At 33.3% G+C, this 26,327-nt stretch overlaps 3 protein-coding genes, 1 long non-coding RNA gene and 2 other non-coding genes across 8 annotated transcripts; 1 reads left to right on the plus strand and 5 right to left on the minus strand.

Moving 5' to 3' along the window:
• Positions 1–2,536: 2,536 nt before the first annotated feature.
• On the minus strand, positions 2,537–5,270 carry LOC102593016 (putative methylesterase 11, chloroplastic). Its single transcript, XM_006348617.2, has 5 exons — positions 4,765–5,270; positions 3,674–3,913; positions 3,453–3,596; positions 3,065–3,196; positions 2,537–2,957 (listed from the first exon to the last, which is right to left on the minus strand). The coding sequence occupies exons 1-5, from the start codon at positions 5,182–5,184 to the stop codon at positions 2,661–2,663; spliced, it is 1,233 nt and encodes a 410-aa protein (XP_006348679.2). The 5' UTR covers positions 5,185–5,270; the 3' UTR covers positions 2,537–2,660.
• Positions 5,271–6,281: 1,011 nt separating this feature from the next.
• Positions 6,282–9,577, minus strand: LOC102593354 (uncharacterized). Of its 2 annotated transcripts, XR_367390.2 has the most exons (5): positions 9,386–9,577; positions 9,049–9,096; positions 8,310–8,813; positions 6,868–6,970; positions 6,477–6,787 (listed from the first exon to the last, which is right to left on the minus strand). It is a non-coding gene; the product is annotated as an uncharacterized lncRNA (long non-coding RNA). The 2 variants fall into 2 exon arrangements; XR_001473582.1 differs by lacking the exon at positions 8,310–8,813 and having other exon boundaries at positions 6,282–6,787.
• Positions 9,578–11,733: 2,156 nt separating this feature from the next.
• On the minus strand, positions 11,734–11,807 carry TRNAN-GUU (transfer RNA asparagine (anticodon GUU)). Its single transcript has one exon. It is a non-coding gene; the product is annotated as a tRNA-Asn (tRNA).
• Positions 11,808–12,431: 624 nt separating this feature from the next.
• On the minus strand, positions 12,432–18,333 carry LOC102593678 (cell division control protein 48 homolog B). The gene is made up of 13 exons (XM_006348618.2): positions 18,234–18,333; positions 17,652–17,947; positions 17,516–17,560; positions 17,154–17,209; positions 16,460–16,609; positions 16,204–16,311; positions 15,274–15,373; positions 14,837–15,121; positions 14,592–14,761; positions 13,490–13,618; positions 13,300–13,387; positions 13,114–13,191; positions 12,432–13,005 (listed from the first exon to the last, which is right to left on the minus strand). The coding sequence occupies exons 2-13, from the start codon at positions 17,799–17,801 to the stop codon at positions 12,529–12,531; spliced, it is 1,836 nt and encodes a 611-aa protein (XP_006348680.1). The 5' UTR covers positions 17,802–17,947; positions 18,234–18,333; the 3' UTR covers positions 12,432–12,528.
• Positions 18,334–18,389: 56 nt separating this feature from the next.
• Positions 18,390–24,393, plus strand: LOC102594003 (asparagine synthetase domain-containing protein 1). 2 transcript variants are annotated; one of them, XM_006348620.2, is made up of 14 exons: positions 18,391–18,547; positions 19,449–19,749; positions 20,200–20,390; positions 20,492–20,627; positions 21,195–21,473; positions 21,587–21,684; positions 21,856–21,970; positions 22,097–22,202; positions 22,558–22,651; positions 22,747–22,937; positions 23,196–23,295; positions 23,372–23,488; positions 23,671–23,727; positions 23,919–24,393. In XM_006348620.2, exons 1-14 carry the CDS (start codon positions 18,452–18,454, stop codon positions 24,024–24,026), a joined length of 1,989 nt encoding a protein of 662 aa, XP_006348682.1. In that variant the 5' UTR covers positions 18,391–18,451; the 3' UTR covers positions 24,027–24,393. The 2 variants fall into 2 exon arrangements, with proteins under 2 accessions (XP_015164802.1, XP_006348682.1); XM_015309316.1 differs by lacking the exons at positions 23,671–23,727; positions 23,919–24,393 and having other exon boundaries at positions 18,390–18,547; positions 23,377–23,482.
• A 634-nt stretch (positions 24,394–25,027) lies between these two features.
• Positions 25,028–25,101, minus strand: TRNAN-GUU (transfer RNA asparagine (anticodon GUU)). Its single transcript has one exon. It is a non-coding gene; the product is annotated as a tRNA-Asn (tRNA).
• Positions 25,102–26,327: the final 1,226 nt, after the last annotated feature.

The following is a 26,327-nucleotide window of genomic DNA, read 5'->3' on the forward strand; positions in this document are numbered from 1 at the left end:
TTGCTTGAGTTTAATAGTTCAAAATATTTTGGTACTCAAAAGGAAAATGTCTCTCATCTCACAAACTCTTTTGATTTTTCTATTTCTCATTTTTGGATCAGGTAATTTACATTTTTTAATTTATTTTATTCATTTTAATTTGTTTGGCCTATTTTGATCTATACGGAATTTTAAAAGTGAAAAGAACTTTTGAATCTTATGGTCTAAAATTAAAAATATATCAAAATTCAAATGTACCGAAATATTATTTTATCTTGTGGTTTTAAATTTCATCTCTAAAATTAAAATTAAAAAAAAGTTGCTAAAACAAAGGAAAGAATCATTTTTAAAAAAATAGACTGATATAAATACTGAACAATTAAATGTAACTTTTCCTTGAAAACAGAAGCATAAGCAATTTTTTATTTTTTTTTACAAATTTGAAATAATAAATCTCTCAACATAGAGTATAAAAACTCTTCTAGGCAAACTTATGTAACTTATTTATGTGTTTGATAAAAACTCATAAAATCAACCAAAAGTCATAAATTGGTTATTCTCAACTATATGTACGTAAAAATAAATCGTGTTACGTTATAATTATATTAACATTCATCATTTATTTTTCTTGTGTGTATATATATATAGGTTCAATGGTGGTAGCAAGCAAAAATGCAACACCTTGCTTGACATATTTGGGTATATGTGGTGGAAGTTGTGACAAAAAATGTTGTGATGACAAATGTATTAATAGTTTCCAGGGTAAAAATCCATATTCAATTTGTCAGTTAATACCTGGAAATCCAGGTCGTATATGTAATTGTTACCATGATTGTTAATTAATTAGAGTTTAAGATTAATGAAATGAAATGAAATGGGATTAATCATATATGATTATGTCATTGATGTTTAATTGTTGGTGGTGGTTTTTGATGTTATGGTTAAATATGTTGTTGAGTTTTGAGAAAATGTTCATTTATGTTATTTATTTAAAGTTTGGCTCATTTATGTCATTTTCGTTTGAGAAAAGATTCATCTATACCATTGTTTGTTAACTGAAATGGCATAGATGAACCAAATTTTTAATCGATGATATAGATGAGTCCTTTCTCAAATAGAAATGGCATATTTGAGCCTTTTTCTTTTAAAAAAATTATTTAATTAGTGACTTGGCCGGATCTTTTTTTTCCAAAGCCGAATCATAATTGACCAAGTGTAAAAAATGATTTTGTGAAATCAAAATTGTTTTCAATTAACAAATAATGGCATGGATGAACCTTTTCTCAAACGAAAAATGCATAGATGAGACAAATTTTTAAAGGATGGTATAGATGAGCCTTTTCTCAAAGTTAGTCCGATCGCATATTTGAGCATTTTCTCTTGTTTCAAATTAATATGACAATAAATAAGATTAGAAGGAAATATAAACCGTTGATGTTGGTGTTTTCAACATGATTTTTTTCGTTGCTTGAACCTGAAATCTTTAATTAAGAATAAAGAAATTTCAATCATCACACTACAGTTTATATTGAATCCTCCGCTTTTAATTAATAAAGGTCAAGTTTGTTTTAATATTTTGGACATGTAGTACTTTGAGTCTTTTTAAGCTCACATATATTTTTAAAGTGTACACAGACCCCACTTCTATCTCATAGAAATAAAGAGATTATTTTGAATAGACCTTTGACTTGTATAAACCATCTCAACTAAATATAAAGCACAATAAAAGGAAAAAAGATCCATGCCTAATTAAGTACTAAATTTTTTGCTTAAATTCAAGGTTTATATCAAATTATATCAATTTACTACCGTTAATTACAAAGGTAAGATGAAAAGTAATCTTTATTATTCGAATTGAGTAATTATTGTTTTTTCTACCACCTTTATTAAGGAAATTTTATTTTTTCAATTTGGGATCTATGATTGATATTTTGCTTTATGAATAAAATAACAATTAAAACAAATCATTAATGGAGTCCAACAATTTGTGAATTATATAAAGCAAAGTGAAATTGTATTTCCTCAAACATAAAAAGCATTTTTACATATTGATACTCAAAAGTTAAAAAGAAGATGGCAATGATCACATCAACTTTTTTCATTTTTCTATTTCTCATATTCCCAACAGGTGATTATTTACTTTTTAAAATTGTATTTCTAGCTTTTATTCTTTGTTTTTGTGATTTATATATTCCAATTGACAATTGTAGCAATGATTAATTCATATACTATATACAAATTGTTCTTTCTTTCTTTTAATTATTATTTATATACATAACTCATATCCACCCTTAGAATCTAGTGGAACATCAAAACTCAAAGGTTCGTGAATCTCATCGTATAAGGACATTTTTAATAGAGTCGCAGAGACATTTGTACTATTCTTTGAGCGACTACAAGACAATAGGAAAACTCATTGTACTCATTGTATATCTATTTTAATCATGTATAAACAACCCCTTGACCCTATCTGGCTCCCTTCACATCTCATTCAACAAAAAAAGAGAGAAAATAATGAAGTCAAATTACAAAAAATACAAACAAAGTGAATTATATGAAGTTTTCAAAAAGATTTCATGTTATATATGTGTGTGTAATGATCATGTATTTGGTATGTACATATATAGGAACATGTCTTGGAAAAAAAAATTGTGATCTTGACTAATATTCATCTATTTTTTTTAGATGGTTTTGAGATTCATTTTTGGAGGAATATTTGAAATTTCTACCAAAATCTTGTGTAGAGCTTGAGGTTTCGATAAAAAAGGCGAATGATCGGAGCCTTTAATCTGGAAAACTTGTTCTGGTTGATTTGAATCTATCATAACTTCTTGAAGAGATGCAGGAATTGCAAAATCATCTTGTGTTTTGACATAAAATCTTGGAATTGAACCATAATTTGATGAAGAAAGTGAAAGTTTCTCTGTTAATGGTCCAAATGGAACTTGTCTCATTGATACTGATGCTAATTCAACATCCTGAAAATTTCAAAAAAATGTTGTTACACTCGTGTCAGATCCTCCACGACATATATCTATTTACATTTTTAAAGAGTCTGAACAACATAGATAAACACGATCAATACCTTAGTAGGAGTTTGATTGAATAATACTTCCTTGATCAATGACTTGTCATAATCTATTGATGTTGGAGGTTGATCCTTCCCATTTGCATAACGAAAAATTTGAGCGCGTTGACATAAATTGTTCAATCCAAGCTACAAATTTAACAAATTCAATCTTCGTATAAGATTTTGTATCACTCATATAGTCCGTAGCAGAGCCAGAAATTCAAACCAGGAAAGTCAAAAAGTAACTTTTTTTTATTCAAAAACATGTATCTTTACTCTATTGACTATTTCCATAGTATACTTTTTCGACAAAGGGGTTCAGTTAGACCCCCTTGTACCCCCTCTGCCTCCGCCCCTGCATACAACGTATTAAATCATGCATAACTAATTATAATCTCCGTACCTGTACAGAGAACATATCGAGTGTACTCTGTCCACTCTTCAACATTGCTGCAGCAACGAAAATTGCTGCAGACACTTTTGAAGGATACAATTCCATTACATAAGAAATGCAAGCTCCACCTATATCATGTCCGACTAATATAACCTGCATCGGAAAAAAAAATCAAAATTTTTTTACATCGAATTTGTAAGTATTTGCTAGTGAATTCATGATATTAGTACCTTTTTATCATCGTCGAATTTCTCAAGGAAATCAGTGAGGGGTTTTACATATTGTGAGAGAGTAGAAATGTTATTGGAATCAAAAAAATGTGCACCAGAACCAGTTAAGTCTATTGCATCAACATGATATCCAGATTCTTTGAGAAGTGTTGTAGTTTTGTACCAACACCAAGCACCAAATCCACCTCCATGTACTAGAACAAAGTGTTTATGATTCAAATCTTCAACATTTGTAGTACCCTACAAAAAAAAAGGATCAAAACATGTTATTATATTGTTCATAACAGAGTTACCTGAGATTTATTGCTGATCAGATAGAACAATTACTTAGGTATTAAAATTTGCATAACTTTATACATTGTTTGGTTTCAAAAATGGGGGAAAACAATCTTTGCGTACAATCTAACATAAGTTATACCATGTTTGGTTGGTTTTTTCTCCTTTCCGCATAAGGCATAACATTGCTTATACAATATTTGGTTTACGTTTTTCTTTTCTACGTATTAAATACATGTATAAGTTATATGGAAATCTATGTATTATTTCAAGTAAAGTACAATATAACATGAATAACTAACTCGTGCATAACTAAATTATGTATTACTAGTACCGGCATATTAACTCTACTCAACAACCAAACGAATCCTAAATGATAATTAATTGCTGAAAGAATACAAATTTTCGAAAATAACAAATTTTTGGCTCAAAACAATACAAAGGACAAAAGATTTTTATATTTATCAATTATTGTAAAAGTTTTGAGTTTTGACTACGTACCTATATTTTATAACAAAACGACAATTAAGAAAATTAATTGAAACAAAACAAAATTGATTACTTAGAAACCAGAAAATTGATTAATAATGTTCTGACTTACCCTTCAAAAGTTACTCGAACTCTAAATCTGATGCTTAACCACTTAAATAAATTTTATTGTCGATTACTTTAATGTGACCAAAAAAAATAGTTTTGTGACTTCAGACCCCATTTGATGGGAAAAAAATTAGTTTATATTTTCTCGTGTTATCGTGGATAAAGTTCAGTTACATAAATTACCAATAATTTGAAGCAAATAGTATAGAAAGAGAAACCTGATGAAGAAGTGAATCAGACATTGATCTAGCACGTCGAGAACTTGAACTTCTTGGCATAATATTATTATTATAATTTCTCTTTTGCTTCCTTGAAGAACAATTTAAAGGATCTCTAAGAGAAACGGAACGTTCAAATTGACTGAACGTTCCGTTTTGATGATGATGTTGCAGCAACAAAGTTGCTGCAACTTGAGCTTGTTCTCGAATATAATCATGATCAATTATTCTAGAAGAACTCGGATAGATTATTCTATCCGATTTTCGACTAGTTGATCTGGAGATACATGGAGGAGGAGGAATATGACGACCATTAGATGATGATGATCTTCTAGTACTAGGAATATTATTTTTGTTGAATTTTTTCCTAATTTTTGTAGTTTGATTTTTCTTAGAAAAACATGCTAATGAATTTCCCATTTTTTGTTAGCATGTGAATGAGAAAGAAAAAATTGTGAACATGAATGTTCATAATATGTGTTTTGTTAGAAGAAATGGAAAGTTGTTAAAGAAAGTGAAATTTTCAACAATTTGTGGAGTCAATGAGAAAATTGATAAAAAAAAATGGTCAATCATGTTTGGGGGTAAGTACAAATAGTCCCTTAAGTATGTACTCTGAACAATTTTGATCCTTTAAGTTTGTCAGATGTGAACACCTTTAATTTCCGTCAAATACTTAAAGAACTTTGTCCGTTAGATTTGATGGGAAGTTTGATTAAAAATGGATGTAGTGCACACAAATTCAAATTTAGCAATATAAATTTTGAAGTTTATTGGTATTTTTTGTTTATTTCTAGAGTTAAAGGTACAACTTTAGTCGATCTTTTATGTTGTAATTTCTAAAATTTGATGCGATCTTCCTAGTGCTTTTGGTTAAAAAGAAATTCTCATTAGTTCGTTTTGAGTTCATTAAATATTACGATTTAGAGATCAAAAGTGTTCGCTTTTAGTAAATTTAAAGAACAACTATTCAAACAATACTTGAGGGACTACTATAAACATGTCCCAAATATAAGGGACCATTTTGATCATTTCTGAAATAAATAGAAACTTTGGTTTTTGGAAAGTAGTGTGGAAGAGAAAAAAATATATATATTCATATCATGCAGTAGTACAATTTTGACCTTTGAATTTGAAAAAAATTATAATGTTTTGCATTATGGTTCAACACCTACACATCACTACTTTGGAATCTAGTGGAATATTTCTTACATCTTTTTTTAAAAAAGCACCTACTTGGACCAATAGAATGATTATATTATCACCATAGAATATAATATATTCAATATTTTGAGAAATATATTAAAAATAAAATCTACATTTATATATAGCATAGTAATAAATATCACTTTTTATGAACAACTATTTGTAATTATTACTTAGGTGATTAATAGTGTAAAAATTTTAGTGTTGTTAAGTATACATAAGTTAAACTCGTTAGTGAAATGTTGTTTTAAAAATACACAAAATATTATAGAAAATGAATAATAGGTTATGATGTATTAAAATTATTGGAAAAGACAAAATACTCCTTTGAGAATTGTTTTCCTTCATTTTATTATAAAAATAAAAAGTTGTTAAAAGTTGCTACTTTAGTATATTTTGGTGATTGACTTCCACTAAAGGCAACTTTTTGGTCTACCTTTGATGTTCACATTTCTAATTAAAAAAACAAAAATTAAAAAAATAACAAAGAAAAGAGGTTTTGAGTAAAAAAAAAAAATACAGAAACAAAAAAAAAAGATACAATCTTTACATTTTGCATATTGCTATTTTTCTAATGAATGACCTTGGTGTCAAGCCAGTTTGAGCACAACTCGACTAATTTCATCTTATACTTGCTAACTTCCACCAATACAGATGTCGAGTAATTTTGCCCAATCAAGACTTGACAGATGAGAAGAAATCACCGAATGTTGTTTACCTTGGCTAGGATTTGAGTCACTCTTATGAATTAGAATCAGTGTATCTGAAACCTACTAGCCCAACTAATCCGAATCACGAGGGGAAAAGCACTCTCTACCTGAAAAGATCAATGATACATGATCCCTCTACATCAATCAAAGTGGAGAGTCTACTAAAGATTATGTAAGAGGACTGTACCGATTATAGAGTAGCATTCTTCTCCTTTATATCGTCGTTCAACACTGGAGACAGTGGATAGAGCTCGTCCCGAGTTGAAACTTAAACAGTTTCAACACCATACCTGTCAAGATAAAAAGTGTGCTTACATCTATGCATTCAACAATTTCAATCCTGTTTTGGGCACGTTTGGACAACGTCAACCCAGAGAGAAGCAAAAATCATATAGTAACAAATGATTTCACAATGTATAAACGAGGAACACTCATATGGAATGCCATAGATGGATCTCATCAGGTTGTTGGAACTGAGAAATTGGTAAAACCAAAGTAGGCACACATTTAGTCTTGCACGGCATACAAGTGAGGAGCCAGCTCAACTAGGCACAAGTAATCGATTCTAGAAACATTACGGACATAATGATGGACTAGTTCATTAAAACTATACACACTGGCTTGGTGCGGAACAAGACAGAAGAAGTGTATATTTGGACTATCAAACCACTTAATGTGACCCTGCCAGTACAGATTAACTTTGTTATTGCAAAGTTGCGTCGAAATAAAAATCCTATCAAATATTTACCCGTATTCACCGTCAGGCTGCTTCATAGCTAGTTTAAGGAAAAACGAGGCAGCAAGGCATCTACGGAGGAGAAGTGTGTCATCTTCACAGGAAGTGACACGAAGACCCATTTTTTCAACATTCCTCAGAATTTGACAAGCACGGACATAAGAATATAACATACTTGGACAATCAGTGCAAATGAGAAGAAGCAAATTCGTCGTATAACAGTGAAATATGACAAGCACGGACATAAGAATATAACATTTTATCAAAAGAACTGTGGAAGTGGAAAAAATCATATAGCAGAATAGATTTTCAATAATTTTTCCTTGAAGTTGAAGTACATATGCCCACCTGTGGATATTACAAGCATGTTTTAGAGAGTGACTGCCCTCTCTTCACTATTTATCATCTTGTTCTTCGGAAACCAAGTATTAGATACAGATCCAAGAAATATAAATCTTCAAATCATAAGTACATCCCCGTAATTATTCTTAGCTTATACTACATATGCACTATGCTTATGTAAAAGTGGATTACCAATTAAAGCATATTAAAGTCACATGAAGTGAAGTGCATAAACCTTGTTATCCAGCATTTGTTTCAATTGAGTTATGTATGTATTTCGGCAAGTGGATTATCCCTTTAGAACTGCGACTCGATATTGAGTTTTCAGACAAATAGATGTAAGATGATATCAAGTTCAAATTATTTAATTTTTTTCCAAATGAGGATATTAACCTCAATTCTTAAATTATCTACTGAACAATTCAATAAAAGAAGTTCATTTAAGTAATATTTTCACACAGCTACCTAATTGCACCCCTGGATATAGACAAAGCAGTGAATGCATCCATCTCAAACTTCAAAAGATAAACCATTCAAAGAAACAAATCAACCTTACGATATCCTGCGGGTGAAGGGATGAAAACCTTCATTTGCTTCTGAGAGGGAAGTGATGAGAATATGGGAAATCAATAGCTTGTACGAAATACATGCACGTATATTTATGCAAACTTGGTCAATCCATGGGTACAAACCCTCCTTCAATTCATCCACATAGCTGCGTAGCCTTTTACAAGCTATACCTTCTCCTCTAGCACACTTGTTTCTATACAATCCTTAGACCCCCGAGTGTTACAGTCTCCATTCTCGAGAATGGAGACTATAACACGGGGATTTAAGGATTGGTATAAAAACAAGTATCCTCCAGTAGAAGGCAATAGCTTGTAAACTGCTACACGACTATGTTGATGAGTTGAAGGAGGTATATACCCCGGATGGAGCAAGTTTGCACAAATATATAAGCATGTCATTCACACTTTCACCAGTCCAGGATCAATAACATTCTTAATTCCAGGTATAGTAACCGATATCTCGAAAATATGTGTGTCCAGTATCACCTAAACACCACATGAATGAACTAAAATCTGGTTTCAAATGGGCATAGCTTGCAGACTCAGAAAAAATACCAAAACTTTTCAGCCTTGAATTTTTTTGTCAAAACATACCAGAGAAACTGGATAAAGAACTTCTCGACATTATCATTGAACACAGCAAAACAATAAACAGATGCACATTCATAAAACAGAACAGCCAATACTAAAAAGGGGTTCAAATTCATCACTAAAATTATACCTGCAGCATTTGGTCAAATCTTTTCTCTGTTGCTCAATCTTTTGCTTCCTGCAAAATTTTACAAACACAAAACAAAAAAAGATCAAATCTTTTGAACAAAAACCCTTCATTCATAGTTACACCCCCCCACCCACCCACTCATCACCAAAGGAAGCATTTTTAGCTTTTTACACACACAAAACAAAAAAAAAGATCAAATCTTTGAACAAAAATCCCTCATTCATAGTTACACCCTCACACCCATCCATCACCAAAGGAAGCATTTTTAGCTTCTGGGACTGAACCAACAAGAAATTAAAGTAAATCAAACATGTGGGGTATGCTTTAAACTAAGAACCTGACAAAGAATCCCCTTTTCTTGAAAAATTATTAGCAACCATAGAAGGACATGTTTGAAGATTTGTTCCAACACCTTTAGCCAGCAAAAGGTGGAAACCAAACTGTTTACACTATTTTGAACAACTCTGTAGATGAAGATCTCTTGAATTCATGAAAAGCCTTGTATAAATGTGATCTAGAAAGTCCCAAATCTTTATTATTATTATTTTACTATTTTTCCAAAAAAAGAAAATTTTAAATGTGATCTAGAAAGTCCATAAATTACTTGACAAATAGAAACATGTCATTAGTAAAAAGTTGTGCTAAAAAGAGATAATTGAAAATGAGAAATCAACAGCTTGTACGATATACATTCAATTCATCCACATACGTAAGTAACATTTTACAATCTATAGCCTCTTCTTTAGAACATTTATTTTTATATCAATCAAAAAAGCCCCAAATGTTACAATCTCTGCTCTGGAGACGAAAACCTAATCTAATTTTTCGTCTTTCAGAATAGAGACAACAACGCTTGGGGATTTCAGGATTGATATAAAACAAGTGTTCTGGGAGAAAAGGTTATAAACTCGTAAAATACTATACAACTATGTTGATAAGTTGAAGGAGGGCTTCGGACCAGGTTTGCACAAATATAGAGTTGGATCCATAAAAATCCCTATATATATAGGCCTCAAGGCTTTTTTGCACAAAAAAGGAAAAAAAATAATAGTGATTTCTGAAAGAAAAAAATCTATTAGCATTTTTCCAAAAAGGTTGGATTTTCTTATAAGAAGTGATTAAATTTAATTTAGAAATTACATAAATTACTTGACAAATAAAAATATATCATTACTAAAGTTTTTTCCTAAAATGAGACAACTTTGACCAGATTTCACCAAGTATGATTACTAAATTATAAAAAGAGACAATTGACTAGATTTCACCAAGTATGACAACTAAATTATAACATGTGTATGAGCTTAATTAGATACACAAAAAATGCAAGTGTATATAACTATAGGCCCCAAGGCTTTTTTGCACAAAAAAGGGGGGAAAAATCTATTAGTATTTTTCCAAAAAGGTTTGATTTTCTTATAAAAAGTTATTAAATTTAATTTAGAAATATCATAAATTACTTGACAAATAAAAATATATCATTACTAAAGTTTTTTTCTAAAACGAGACAACTTTGACCAGATTTCACCAAGTATGACTACTAAATTATATAAAGAGACAATTGACTAGATTTCACCAAGTATGGCAACTAAATTATAACATCCGTATGAGCTTAATTAGATACATACAAAATGCAAGTATAACTAAAATGAGCTATGAATTTAATAATAATTTTATATGAAATGATGCAATAGGAATACTTAGTAGGTATGTTGTAGTAATGCAACGGCTAATGGTGAATAGTGCTACTATAATTGGAGTTGAAAAAACTAATTTTGTTAGATTAAGACCTTTCTTGAACAACTTAGCATTTAAATGCTTTAATTTAGTGATAGTAACACAATTATTTTGAAGTTCACTATCTTTAATATTAGGAAAAAAAAACATCATTTTACCCCCTTTCCCATGCATATGAGCTTAATTAGATATACACAGTAAAAAATGCAAGCATAATTATGATGAACTATAAGTATAGTAACAATATAAAAATTATTTTAAATCCTAATTTCAACTTTATGGAGTATTTATGTGTATTCGATATATATGAGTTTATTGTTGCTTCATATGACTTCCGCACAAACGATGTAATAGAAACTTTAGAGTTGGTGATGAAAACTTTTCTACTAATACAATTAGAGTTGACGCTATTAGAGTAAGAGTTTTGTTATGTACAATTAAAAGCATTCAAACGCTTTAATTTAGTGGTACTAGCACAATTATTTTGAAGTTTGTGGAAAGATTAAAAAGTTACTATTTTTTTTTCTTCAATTGATGAATTAGGGTAAGATTAATTCCAACTCTTTCGTTAGCTAGCTTATATATTTCCTTTGAATTAATATATGAGATTCCTCATTTGATAACATCATATAGTTTTTCTTTAATGACTATTTTTCTTTGATCAGTCTGTACTAGCTCGATATAGGTTTCGAACTTCCACCCTTTTACCCAGTTTTGAACGATGTGCCACTAATAAATTGCAGTCAAACCTAGTTTCTAACTTTAAAGAATGAAATAATTACACCTTAAAATGATGATACAAATATATTACTGTACAAAATTACTTCCTAGTAATATATACATATTACAATTTTTGTCACGTAACCAATATAGGTTGCCATAAGATGATTGAAATCCCTCCGATTTCAATTAAAGAGTTCGGATTCGAGTCCCCGAGAACAGAAAAAAAAACGCTAGAAGGAGGGGTCGAACCTCCGACCTTGTGGTTAACAGCCACACGCTCTAACCAACTGAGCTATTCCAGCTTTTGTTTATTATTGATGCATTTTAAATATACAAATTAATTTTACTATCTCAACTTACAAACAATTCTTAAATACTTATTTTAATATTATAAATATTGTGGTCTCAAGCTTTTTAATGTATATATGTTTTTGAAATAAATTTTAAAGGCAGTGTAGTTCGACTGTATAACATTCAAAAAAATAAGTGTGAACTGTGAACACATGAAACTATTTTTAGGAGAAATCACTTTGTAATGTCATCGCAATCATGTCAGATAATAGTTGTCATCGCAACGTATCACTTTAAAAATATGTCATCGCAATCGAATTAGATAGTAGTAGTTGCAATCACTATGTAACATGGAAATATCAAATATGTATACAAAACCAATAATTTCAACACCAAATATGTAAAATACTGTTAATATGAGTTGGAAGCATTCATTTGTTGCAACTAAGGAACATATATCCAAAGTACTACTCAAAAAATGTTATACACAACCAAATTTGTCTTCAATTTTTTATTTTTTTTTTATAAAGAAATCCGTCTGTGACCCACCCTTTGGACCAATCTCAATCTTCTAAACTCGGTGGATAATGGGCCCGCCCCTCTACCCTTCTCCACTTAAATACCGGGCTTCGCTTTGCATGGTGTGGGCTTGAACCTGCGACCTTAGCCACAAATCCTCCACCTTTTGCCACTCGAGCTAGGCCTTGGCAATAACAGTAACGTAGTTTGATGCTACGTACTTGTTAGTTCCCTCGTCGATGTTTCAGTAGACATCAGAAAGTATCTCACACCAATGTACATTGCAATACTAATGACAGTGATAGTAACAGGACCAGCGAAAACTAACAAGTTTTTGGTTTGCTTGTTGTCGCGTTTACTGGAGATGGATTCAAATGAGTGAGCAGACCTCTCGGATCGATTGTTCATGAAGGAAGAATAGGAAGCAACCTCTTCTTTGGTAAGTGCTGGCTTGAGTGACTTTTTGACTGTTTGGAAGTGTCGATCAGATACAACTGTTGCAGATATGTTCTCTCTCAAAGCAACTATTCCAGCTTCTCTGCATAGTCCTTCAAGCTCGGCTCCAGTAAAGAGTTCTGTGTCTTCTGCAATTTGTCTCAGATTAACATTGTTATTCAATTTCATATCTCGTGTATGAACACTAAGAACCTCGAATCGAGCTTCCAAGTCAGGAGGGGGAACATAAAGAACCTGCAAGCAGAGCAAATTGAATAAGATATGACTATTAACGAGTACAACGATTGTTTCTTAAGAGTAACATTCGTGTTGAGATGCTAAGTTACACTAAGAGTTTCTTACGAGATCAAATCTTCCTGGTCGCATCAGTGCAGCATCAATTGCGTGGGGGCGATTTGTGGCAGCCAAAACAAGAATTCCCTGACAAAGCAACGATTAGAAAACACAGGAACCACAATCTATATCTGATCAAAATGATCCATTATTTGCATTCAGTGCTTAAAAAACTGTAACACATTTACTGCTCACTTTAGCCTGCTCTAAGCCATCCATTTCGGTTAGGAGGGTGGATAACAATCTCTCTCCAACTGTACTGCTTCCACTTGAGCTTCCTCCTCTGTCATTTAAGGAAAAATCGTATCAGGGCTTTGCATAAACAACAAGAATTGAGGAAGATATACTTAAACTCACAAGACAATGCTAAGCTAAATAAACTTACCGTTTGGTTGCAACTACATCAGCCTCATCAAAGAATATTATACTTGGTGCTGCAAGGCGAGCTCTTCGGAAAGCATTGCGCAATAAAGCTTCACCCTCACCAACATACATAGAGTACAGCTCTGCACCACTGTTCCATGATTATGAATTTCAGGAAACTGAATAATTAGTATTTGCAATTTTTAGTCAAATCGAATGCATGAGGTAATAATTAGTCAATACATTACATACTCAGTTATTGAAAACAAGCTAATAAAGATGGTTAACATCATAGTAAATACCAATCTGATGCCTTAGGCTCCAAAGGGACATAAACCCCAGCATACATTAGAGATTTAGGTAGAGCGTAATAAATGACAGTCATTTCAAACTAACTTAACATGTTTTTGGTTTTCCCGAAACTGTGATATAAGTTAGAATTTAACATGTTTTAGGTTTTCCAGGAACTGTCGTGTAAGTTGGCAAAGGCTGATGGAGACAAGAATCACTCACTTGTTGCTAAGCAATGCATGAAACAATTATTAAACAATAATGATAAGCTTACTAGATGCGTAAAAACGAAATGCTTAAATAAGAATAATAATTGACAATAAAGAAGATAGAAAAGGTTAAAAAGCAATGGATAAGTGCAACTGTGCAAGCACCACAAGTGTATAACCAGCTATTGGATTATTTTAACTTTCTTTTTGGTGACAGTGGTTTCTGGGCCAGCTTGTGTGCACCTTGGCTATTTCATAAGATACCTACTATTTCTCATCAACACAGGTACCGGTAATTCTGTCCACCAAGGTAGATAGATGAAAATCACTTAATTTGTTTGCCTCACTGAGATTTGAACCTAAGACCTCATCGTTCTCCTCCCACTTCATTGACCACTAGGCCGATATCCTTTGGTGCTCATTTTGATTTATCAGTGCATGCATATGTTTCCTTCTTCTAATAGAAGCATTTATATCTAAAAACCATCATTACTAATGAAAGTTATCATTTATCAGTCCTTCGTAGTTCTTTTGCATCAAGAGATAGCAGGAAACAAAGAATCAAACAGCAGATAAAAGTTTTTATCATGCCAAGGGTAGAAGAGACCAGAATGGTCATCAGACCTCAAGGAGAAGAATGAAGCTTGGGCAGCATGAGCAGCAGCTTTAGCAAGGGTTGTTTTGGAGCACCCTGGTGGACCATGAAGAAGGATTCCACGGGAAGGTGATACTCCCAGCCGTTCAAATGCTTCTGAGTGTTTTAAAGGCCATTCAACAGCTTGCTGAAGCTTTTTCTGTTTCAAGAATTTAACACCATATTAGATTTTGTAAATATTCAACCTGACCTAATTGTTCGTGTGAGTACATACCTTAATGTCTTTCAACCCTCCAATATCTTCCCATGAAACCTTTGGGATTTCAACAGTAACACCCCTTGTTATACTAGGACCAACCACTGATCTGGCATGCTTCCAATCTTCCATATTAATGCTGTAAGAGGAATCCTCTAGATTTGAATCAGAGCACTTTCTTACTGCAGACATTGCAGCTTCACGACACAGCGCCTCTAAATCTGCCCCAACATAACCATTACAAGATACTGCAACGGCTCGAAGGTCAACACTTGCATCCAATTGAAGTTTATTTGTATAAAGCTGAAAAATCAAAAACGAAAACCAGCTTAAGATCAACTTCATATAGATCATACCACAGAAGGGATTGAGCATCCGTAGACGTCCACAAAGAGTACCATTCAGGTATTTCCTTAAACTGGTGGATGCTCAATACTCTATCTTATGCAGCTCACCTTGAGAATATGCAACCGCTCTTCTTCAGTAGGTGTTGTGACTTCAATCTCAGCATCAAAACGTCCAGCCCTTCTTAAAGCTGGATCAATGGCATCCGGCCTGCACACAAAATGTATAGGTGTCAAGGTTAATTGGGGAGGTAAGTGTACGACACCATGACACAGAAGTAAGCATAGAATTTCATGACCATCAGAAGGATATATTAGGGGCTTGGGCCTTGGTGGCTTGCTTACATACAGTAAGCACTAAGCAGGCACTGTCACTTGCGTACGTTCTTGAAGGATATAACAGTGAAAATAAATTATTTTGATCATTATATTGTGGAATTCATTTTCTTTTGGAAACTGTGTAGAGAAGGCCTTGTTAAGAAATTGGCATAGGTGCATCATGGCCCCAATCCTGACTTTTTAATTCTGAATAACTTCATCTTCTGTTTTTCCATCTCCACTGTTCACTTCCTTTACAGCAGATCCTTCTATTTGTTTATTGTCATTCACTTCGTTCATGCGCAGTTTGATTCTCATTCTCAAAGCTGAATGCAACAATGATGCTCTCATCAAGGAGCTCAAAGTCCATCATTTTATCATTCACACCTCCATATGCCTCTTCACCAGAATATACATTTGTTTCCCATTCTCTAGTCCATTACTTTCTCTTATAAGCACTTCTTCAAGCCCATTGTTAATGCAATGAGATTGTTCTACCTCCAACTCCTTTCCTGCGTAAATGTCCTCACTGCAAATATCAGTGGCCTACAGCTTCCCATGTGAGGGCTGCTAGGAGAGCTTTAATGGATGTTTTTACTTGATAACAGACAAAAAGTAATCTGTTGAGAGCAGGCTTACATGAGAGACACAGGAAAAGGCCACCACAAAAATAAAAAATAAAATATAATAAACCAAACAAAGCAAATGTTGAAGAGCCCTTACCTATTGGTTGATGCTACCACCACAACATGTGATACTGATGTCGATGAGGATTTAATGGAATCCATCAACATAAAGAGCTGAGAAGCTACTCGAATTTCTTGCTCCCTTCTGCAATTCAAGCACTCAAATAACATATTAGTAAAGAACATTGGAATATATCATCAACTCTACCCTACCAACATCTTTTTTTCGTTTTTGTAAACCATGGTTTAAGCAAGGCCATTTTAATATGGATGTGGATAAATGCAACATATACCTAGAATCTCTACGAGGACAAAGAGCATCTATTTCATCTAAAAAGATGACTGATGGCTTGCCTAATTTTGCATGAGATGATGCTTCTGAAAATGCCTCCCGCAAAATTTTCTCACTTTCACCAGCATGGGCCCTGTGAACGGAATGGGGACTGCAAATACATCCAAAGCCAGAAAAAACAATAAGGCAAAGAAAAATACAAAACAATGCAAGATTCTCCTTGAAGTTCAATGACTTCATTCATCTCTTAATGTATGTAAAACTTTAAAAGTGTGGAGTCACCATATAATATAACTAGCATCAAAAGCTAAACTCTTTCAAAGCACAGACATTTTTCAGTTATTTAAATATCATCAAGGACCATAACGATCACAGACTGCTCAGTGATTCAATTGACAGATCTGAACCAATTAGATAAATTTCTTCCAAGCATACTTATAAAGAACTTCTAGTATTTTTTGTTGTATATTACGGGTCCTAAGATGAACTAAATTGGAGAAGCATGGTCGGTAAGAATTCATATCAACTACCCCAGCTTGCTTGGGATGGAGGTGTCATTGTTGTTATCGGCCAGGCATACATAATAAGAAAATGATTACATCGAACTGGCCCATTACTTTTATTGTACATAAGCAGTAAAAACAAGTACATTTAGAAGTTCAGAGAAGATAAAGTTGAGCGAGAATCACACACACCTTATTACGATCAAATGGGCACCACATTCTTGAACAACTGCTCGAACTAAGCTTGTCTACAATTGAAAAAAATAGAAAAATTAACCAAACAACTATCTCCAACCCAAAAGACAAATTTCTAAATCCAGAGACATGGTTTTGACTCAAATCCAAATGTCAATTGTAAAATAAACAAGACAGGATTTGGCAACAAATCAAAATGCCAATTTTGAGATTCAAAGACATGATTTTTGGCTCAAACCCAAATGTCAATTTCCAATTTCAACAATCATGATTTTGGTTCAAAACCGAAAAGTCAATTTCAAACTAAAAGAGACATGATTTTGGCTCAAAGCCAGATCAAGCATAGACATGTATAGTACCTTGCCAGTTCCAGGAGGTCCATATAGCAACAACCCACGTGGCCACTACAGAAAAAATAAGCAAAGCAATTAGAGTTGTCAGTGAAGAATGATAAGCTATATATCAAAGCTATACTATCTGGAAAACATTTAGTACCTTTAGGCCAAGTTTTCGAGATTCAGCAGAGTAAAGGAGAGGATAGGTGATGAGTTCTCTGAGAACTCGAAGAGCTTCAGCATTGCCGGCTATAGCTTCCTCTGCTCTCCACTCACCAGCACAGCTGGTACTCCCACTGCTACTTTCCATCTCTCAGAGTGTGCTGGAGAGGGGGCAGGGACCAATACTTTCCAGCTGTGTGGTTGGTGGGGGTTTACAGTTTTGCCTTTACCCCTTTTTGGACTCAAAGAGTAACCCCAAAACTCTCAATTTTGGAGCTTCATCCAAAATAGCTCCTAATATATAAAGAAAAAACTATTAATGCTGTAAGTTCTCAAAAGTTGATGCATATTTAGTTTAGTATAGTTACCAGAACATCAAAATCTGCCTATAACTTGAGAATAAATTCCCCCAAACAGAAGCCACTACTCAACAAGCAGAAGGATTCAAGAAGTACCCAACATATAATTAGTGGTAGCAAATTTAAATATATCACCAAAAGATTACATCTTTGAACAGTCCAGAAAATACCCAACATATAATTAGTGGTAACAAGAATAGGGTTCTGATAAAAGTTCTAACCTTGTGGAGAAAATCACTCTGTCAGCAATGGCCGCTTTAGTCGTTCAGTGTTTTATTTTAGTTTTCTGAAAAAAGGGTTTTAGCCTAAGTAGAAAAAAATTAAACTTTAAGGGCAATTTTGTCCTTCTAAAAATATTTTGATATTTCATAAACCTTTCTTCTTACTTGCCCTTAAAGTTCTGTATGTAGGGTTTAAGGAAGCTGCAGGACGAAGAAAGATGTGTGGCATAGCAGTGATTGTGTCTGGAATTAAGATAGTTTTATCATCTTTAGACCCAAATTTTATCTCTCCAATACCTCTATTGGAACAGCAGGTAATAATATACTGCTCTCTTTACTGAACTTACCATTGATTCAAGAACAGCAAAACTGCAGTTATTAGGCCTTTGTTACTTCTGATTTCATATTTATCACTCCTTTTAGTATCTTTAGATGAACCCCTTTTGCTGTTACATCTAAATTAAGTAAAAAAAAACAGCATAAAACTGCCTGCAACTGAAAAGGGGAATTGGAGAAAGCTAGCTTTTGATTAAAGAATTAAAAGAAAGGAGCTATCTTTGCATCTTAATGAGGAAAGATTGATGTGAAGCTTCTAAAGTTATCTTTTTTTATGTATAGTTATACGAATCCCATATGCTACAACATCTAAATTATGTAGAAGAACAGCAACTAAAAGGAGCCATTTTTGTAGCTTTATGATGAATGATGAATGATGAATGAGGTTTCTGTCATTATGTTTCTTTAAAATCCGTTTGATTGATCTGCCCAATTTTTATACAACCCGTAAATGCAGTAAAAACAGCATTAGAACTGCCTGCAATTGAAAGGGAAATTAGAGGAAGCTAGCTTTGATTAAAAAAATTAAAAGAAAAGAAATACATTTGCACCTTAATATGAAAAGATTTATGTGTAGTTTCTAAAGTAGAAGAACAGCAATTTAAAGGACCCATCTCTTAGCTTTATTGTTTTCCTTTAGAATCTCTGGATTGATCTGCCCATTTTTTATATAAGTCTCAGATGAAGCAAAAACAGCATAAAAACCTCCTGCAACTGAAAAGGGTAACTTTAAAAGCTAACTTTGATAATAAGTTAAAAGAAAGAGCTATCTTTGCACCTTAATGAGGAAAGATTGATGTGAAGGTTCTAAAGTTGTTATCTTTTTTTCATTTTTATGAGTTATCTTTAGAGGTTGACAATGCGTTATATTGTCATCAGACTTTGTTTTCAGTGGATGACATAAAAGAGGTGTTAAGAAGAAGGGGTCCAGATAGTTTGGGATGCAAGAAAGTTTTACTTCGTTCTGGGGTTTCATCTTTACCAGGTGGGGAGCAAGATGTTGTTGCCTTTGTGGAGGATGAGGCTCCAAGGGAGGGAAAGGATTCTCATATGGATGGTGGTGCTGCTAAAGAATTCATTAGAGAGTTGCAATTTATTGGTGCTACATTGCAGCTTAGAGGCATAAATCCTATCATTCAACCATTGGTGGACATATCAGGGAACATCCTTGTTTATAATGGTAATACATGGCGTTTGAGCCATTACCAACATGATAAACTGAAGTGTCTCTTGGATTTCTTGCTTCTCGACTTTCTTTTGTTTGATATATTTCGTTTTCAACTTAATTGATGTTTAACTTTGGAGAGTCAAACAATGTACACAATTCTGGTGTATTTGTTTCTCTTCACTTTCAAGTGATTGGCCAAATGCAGATTCCACAATTTTAGTTTTCTTGTTTGCGAAAATAATTCAGATTTTTTTCTTCTCAACCAAGTTGATTGCTTCAGCATTTTTTCTGTCTTATATATTCGTTATTTCTGTCATAGTTAATCAAATCTTTTTTGTAAGTAATCAAAATTATGAAATTTCTAGGTTTTCTAGCTCAATTAATTATTACTGTCCTATTTTCACCCCATTTTCTAAGAGTCTTTTATTGACTGTTGTTTGTTTTCCTGTAATTATTGTTTAGGTGAAATATTTGGAGGCATCCAAATGAGTAGCGATAACAATGACACTGAAGTTCTTATGCAACATCTAGGACTGTGTTGTCCTCGTGTTTCCTCTCCACATAATAAAGCTCATACTTCTGGAGACAGGCAAAGTACTGTTCCAGAACTTCTTTCCAGAATCAAGGGACCTTGGGCTTTGATTTATTGGCAGGTAACTTTTGGTGGTAAGTTTCTATTGGCTTACTTCAGCAGGAAACGCTGTATCATTTTGAAACAAATGCTTCTCTAATGCTCCACTACTCTTTGCTATAGAGTAGTTCAAGAATATTATGGTTTGGTCGAGATGCATTTGGAAGGCGAAGTCTTCTTGTTCACTGGCCAACAAAGGAGGACCCTCGGTTTCTGCTGTCTTCTGTATCACCACATGCCTCTGTAAATGAAAGTTCTGGTAACAATTATTCAACATCTTACTCACTTACTGATTTCTTTTAACACAGTGAAGATTTCTTGGAGAAGCTTCAACTTATTTTAAAGCAAAACATAAGCAAATCAGTTGCCATTATCTTTAATGGGAACAACTATATTAAATTATCAATAGTGATGATTGAGCATGTACAGTCAAGAACATATAACAATCCAACATATTATTTTGATCTAAGCATTTTGGTGATTTAGCCATCCTCTCTATGTGAAGTTTGCTGCTTCATAAAATCATTATTGAAAATCATCTCTCTCAATCCAAGATTGTTCCTTTTGAGTTTTCAAGCTGTCTATTAGTTGGATAAAATATTTGATGTTGGAAGAAAGTTGATATTGCTTGTTTGTTCATTGTTCGATATTTTAATTAGAAACATCAAAGTTAAAATTATTTGACATTCTAACCTACCAACATGAAAGAGGAAAAAAAAAAGCAAACTCTGGCAACAGTTGGTAGTATAGTCTGTCTATAGCTCCTCTATTCTTCCCCTGCAAATCAGTGCAATCTTTTAACGAATGGGACACTATGATCTTGCAGAATCTGCAAATGGAGATGGAATAGCCAAAATAGACTTCTGGGAAGAACTTCCATGCGGTGTGTACAGTTTGTCTATTGGTGCTTTAGGAACAGAGGACTATTTAATTGGTGAAGTTTTGAAGCATGACTGGACAGATCCAAAGCTTAAGGAGTTGATCACTTGGGAAAGAACTTCTGTCCAACCAAAATCAGAGGACTTGTGTGCTTCTCACCAAAAGGTTTATAGCAGGAAAGAGGACTCGCCTTTAACTCCTTCCATTCTGATGGAATCTAAGTTAGGTCAATATCACTTAGTTCTGCTGTTAATACCATTCATTACATGTTTGGTGGATTAGTAATTCATCATGCTGTCAGAGTCTAACTTGAGTGCAATCTTCTTCCAATTGTTACAGCTTCTACAGACTGCCTACTTACATCGCTACCACACAGGGTAATGATTGCTTTACAAGAGTCAATAATGCGACGCACTGCATTAAATACAATCTACCAGGTCAGAAACTGATTTACTTTTGTTTTCCGTTTCCACCCAATGTTTAGAACTAACGTTTGACTACCCCCTGTGGATACATGTATTGATTTAAGAAGCTCTTCAATGGAACAGGAAAAGCATAAGCTGTTGTATTGGATTTCTGAATTGACATAATTCTTGGGTATTGTGTAGGCCACTTCAGTTGACTATACAAACAAATGCAATACTCCAGTTGCCGTGCTCTTTTCTGGTGGATTAGACTCTATGATACTTGCAGCATTACTAGATAAATGCATGAATGCCAAATGTGAGTGTCTCTGATGTCCCTCTTGCTTGAGTTAAGAATAGAACATTCTTTCAAGTTCCTTTCCTGTTTGCTTTACCTATGGAAAATTTAATCTAGTCATGGTCTATTCTGGTGTTATACTTGTAGATGAAATTGATCTGCTAAATGTAAGCTTTGACGGCCCATTTGCTCCTGATAGAATATCTGCTAGGGCAGGCCTAAAGGAACTTCAAAAAATTGCCCCATCAAGAAGGTATACATTCCCTTTCTTGCTTTCACTTGTACCATTAGCAACTAGATTTCTTAGTGAGAAATCAGCAAGATGACACTCTTATGTCTGAAAATGCGTGTGATAATGCCGGAATGATGAATCAAGCAAATTATGAGCCCGAATTTAAATGAAATCATAGCTCTTGCAAAGAAAAATGGACATTGAAGAATTTTGGCAATTTAAAAAATGGTCCTACTCAATATACCTTCTTTAGATACAAAGATATTAGGTTGCTCATGTGAAAGCAAATGCAACTTGGTTTTGAACCTCTACCTTTTTGTTTCTCTCCATTTTCTGCTCCTTTTTGGGTTTTGTTCATCATAAAACTGAGTTGCAGATGGAAACTTGTAGAGATTGATGCTGATCTGCTGAAGCTGACCTCTGAAACGAAGCATGTCATGTCACTAATAAATCCTGCAAGGACCTACATGGTATTTTTCAAATCAATACCTACATGAATATGTCTCTGTTACTTAGTCATTTTGAACCACGGTCAAATTGCTCAATTATTTCTTCCTTGCTTCAGGATCTGAATATTGGTATTGCTCTGTGGTTGGCTGCTAGCGGTGACGGTTGCTTGCAAGGTGAAACAGGCAACGATGATACCTGTGGCAGTGTCAAGTACAAATCTGCGGCTCGGATTCTCCTAGTTGGTGCTGGTGCAGATGAACAATGTGCTGGATATGGTCGGCATAGGACAAAATATAGAAATGGAAGGTGAAGTCCTCCTGTGCGAACATCTTTTCTTTGCTTAATCCATTCCTGTTGACTCATTTTGTGATATCCATTACGTCCCAGTTATGTGTAGGATTGCCATCCTCAAAAGTACTTGGGGCAACTAGCACTAGGGTGCATTCACCTCTTGTTTATATAATGTTGCTACGTACTCCTTCAAAGAAGTTGCTTTAGTAGTTCCAAAAGCTTAAAGTAGTAATTGCTTATGTTCTAATTTGTGCTCTTTTGGTGCTGTATCAGCTGGTTAGGTCTGAATGATGAAATGAAACTAGACATGCAGCGGATTTGGAAGAGAAACCTAGGGAGAGATGATAGGTGTATTGCCGACAATGGCAAGGAGGTACTTGAATTGCCTTAAACGGTGTGCTTTCTTATATTATAGTTACAGTCTAAACGTATTTTCTATTTTTTCCCAGGCCAGGTTCCCTTTCTTGGATGAGGATGTCATCAGGATTTTGCTAGATATTCCGTTGTGGGAGATCGCTGACCTTAATCAACCAATTGGTATTGGTGACAAGAAAATCTTGCGAGAGGTTAATTTCACCTCTTAACGTAACCTTAGACTGGATTTCGAAGTTACACTAACGATGATGTCATGATCCTTTGTTTGTATCTGTACAATTGTATCTGTGCACTCTGCAGAAGTATATTTCATCAGGGGGATTCGCTCTTCTCCCTTTCTACAATCTTTCACTTAAATCTTTTTCTCTAGCAGGTTGCACATTTACTTGGTTTGTCAGAAGCAGCTTCACTTCCGAAAAGAGCAATTCAGGTATATATTATATGCTCTTGATCTGTCGTTGAGGTCAATATTATCTTATTCATATATGGTTCACAAAACGCCATCTTAATTGAGAAGCTCAGCTAGAATTCTAGTTACCAGCTGTTGCTTGTTAGAGTACCATTGCTCAAATTTTTAACATTGACAAGTTCACTCAACAACGTTTAAACTTTATCTTTCAGTTTGGTTCAAGAATTGCAAGAGAATCAAATCGGAAGAATTTTGGAAGCAACCGCGCAGCCAATCAAGCATCTGCTGGAAGTGTAACAATACACAGAAATAACTCATAATCCCCATATATATACCATAAAACACGCGCAGTCCTTTTGCTGGAGCCTTTATCATCAACTCCATTCATGAATCAGGATCACAAGTCAACTGGCTTTCAGCTTCAACATTTAGCTGGTTCCATAATATTATTAGAATGATGATTTATCCTGCGTATTATTTTGATGAACGATTTTTGTGAGTCCAGGATCTAGATACTATCGCCTGTCTTGATGTTCGATACAATGAATAGTTGTAGTTGAGCTCTTGGTTGAACTATACTATTGCCTGTCTTCATGTTCGATACAATGAATACTTGTAGTTGACCTCTTGGTTGAACTATAAGTTTTCTGGAAAAGAATGAATTATAAGTCAATGTTGCTTCTACTAGGTTGTGTTCTCTGTCTTTTAACTTGTCTATAGGCTCCCTTTATCTGCACCTGGTTGAAAAATCAAGCACACAACATTGTTTTTCACAAGATTGATGCATTTCCACACCTTTGTTTCTTGTTTTCTTAATATACCGGTAACCCATCCATCATGGCTGACTCTGGATATTACAACGTGTCGTAATCCCACAAGTAGGGTCTGGGGAGGGTGGAGTGTGTTGACTTTAGGGACCTTGTGTGATGTAGAGAGATTTTTTCTGATACAACCTCGGCAACTGACTCAAGAAATGCAAGAAGAAGGGTGAGGTGTATGAAGTCCTTAGTCCTACCTTGTGTGAGGTAGAGAGGTTGTTCCGGATAGATCTTTGGCAACTAACTGCAGATATTGAAAGGAAAAAGAATAATACTTAATAACAAACGAAAAGAAAGGTAGGGTGTATGCAGACTTTACTTCTACCTTGTGTGAGATCGAGAAGGTGTTTTCGACAAAAACTCGGTTATCGATTCTAGATATTAAAAGAAAAATAGAGGAGGTAGACCTTACTCCTTACCTTGTGTGAGATCGAGGAGGAGGTGTTTTCGATAGAAACTCGATTATCGATTCCGGATATTTTTAAAAAAATAGAAATTAAAAACGCTAGAAGGAGGGGTTGAACCTCCGACCTTGTGGTTAACAGCCACACGCTCTAACCAACTGAGCTATTCCAGCTTTGTGTTGTATTTAATAACCAAATTTAACTATATCTAATAACATGTAAAAAAGTGAATATAACTACTATATCCTAACAACAATAAAATGAATTTATATATTAAAAAAAATCAAGTTAAATTAAATTGAGTTTCATTCAAATTTCACCAAAGTAAAAAATCATGTTTGAATAATATTACTTATATCACCCAAACGCATCATTAATCACGTTTAAAACTCAAAATAATTAATGTCAAAGCTTCTTAGAATTAATGGAAAATTTAAGGACTACATTATAATCAACATAAAACTTATTGCCAAAATCTTAAGTTGTATACCAACAAATTTAATTTTTAAATTATTCTTCAAAATAGTCAACAAATATAGTAATTGATTTCATTAATAAGCTTTTATTTCAAACAAATTACATTTATTATTGTCAAATTGCTCCTATGCATTTACACTACTAATTAATCATAACTAGTTATTTTTTTCCTTTTAATTTTATGTGTTTTAATTTGACCAGATTTTAATTTAGTAAAAATAAATTAAGTCTTGCGATTTTAAATTAAAGCTATGATTAATATATCAAAATTACATGAACTTTTTAATCTAAATATATTAAAATTTAAGTGATACTATCTTTTAATAGATCATAATTAAAATGATTACGTTTTTTAAAATTGAAAAAGTTTTTTTCAAAAAATAATTTCCAAATACACCCTTATTTTTTTCTTTTTTTCCCCTTTTTCATTTTTTTTCTTTTCAAAATATTATATAATGTGTATTTTTCTTATTCGTATTTTTTTTACCAATTTAGTCCATTCGGTAAGCGCTTGTGATTAAGCAAAAACTCGATATGGTGAGAAATTTATTTGAATAATTTATCTTACTTGATTTTTGTAGATTTATTTGAAGAAATTCGTCTTTTTTGTGATTTGTTTAAGTATTTTCAGACGCATGGAATGACTATCAATTTAAGTATATATGGATGAAATTCTCAAAAGAGATAAGTGACATATTTATTAAAAAAATTATTTCAAATTCTTTAGTAAATTTATGAATTTCTTGATTCGTCTTAATTTGTTGGAAACTAATTTTGTCGATCCTTCTGAGATTAAAGCATACATAAAAAAAAAATTCACATCCAAGAAATAATTTGAAAAAAATCAATATTTAATTTATAAACTACACAGAAAATTTGAGATGGTAGGGGGGGGGGGGGGGGGGTAATTAAAATTTGGTTA

The sequence above is a fragment of the Solanum tuberosum genome, unplaced genomic scaffold (assembly GCF_000226075.1).
Source record: "Solanum tuberosum cultivar DM 1-3 516 R44 unplaced genomic scaffold, SolTub_3.0 scf00103, whole genome shotgun sequence".
Lineage (NCBI taxonomy): Eukaryota > Viridiplantae > Streptophyta > Magnoliopsida > Solanales > Solanaceae > Solanum > Solanum tuberosum.

Excerpts from the sequence above, each read along its gene's own strand:
- LOC102593678 (XM_006348618.2), bottom strand. The coding sequence starts at position 17,801 with ATGGAAAGTAGCAGTGGGAGTACCAGCTGTGCTGGTGAGTGGAGAGCA. Across the intron at positions 16,312-16,459 it reads TGTCCTCGTAGAGATTCTAG|AAGGGAGCAAGAAATTCGAG; the intron begins GTATATGTTGCA and ends CTTGAATTGCAG. Across the intron at positions 15,374-16,203 it reads GTGGTAGCATCAACCAATAG|GCCGGATGCCATTGATCCAG; the intron begins GTAAGGGCTCTT and ends TTTTGTGTGCAG.
- LOC102594003 (XM_006348620.2), top strand. The coding sequence starts at position 18,452 with ATGTGTGGCATAGCAGTGATTGTGTCTGGAATTAAGATAGTTTTATCA. Across the intron at positions 22,652-22,746 it reads ATCCTGCAAGGACCTACATG|GATCTGAATATTGGTATTGC; the intron begins GTATTTTTCAAA and ends TCCTTGCTTCAG. Across the intron at positions 23,296-23,371 it reads TTGCCGACAATGGCAAGGAG|GCCAGGTTCCCTTTCTTGGA; the intron begins GTACTTGAATTG and ends ATTTTTTCCCAG.
- LOC102593016 (XM_006348617.2), bottom strand. The coding sequence starts at position 5,184 with ATGGGAAATTCATTAGCATGTTTTTCTAAGAAAAATCAAACTACAAAA. Across the intron at positions 3,914-4,764 it reads CTGATTCACTTCTTCATCAG|GGTACTACAAATGTTGAAGA; the intron begins GTTTCTCTTTCT and ends TTTTTTTTGTAG. Across the intron at positions 3,197-3,452 it reads TCGATATGTTCTCTGTACAG|CTTGGATTGAACAATTTATG; the intron begins GTACGGAGATTA and ends TTAAATTTGTAG.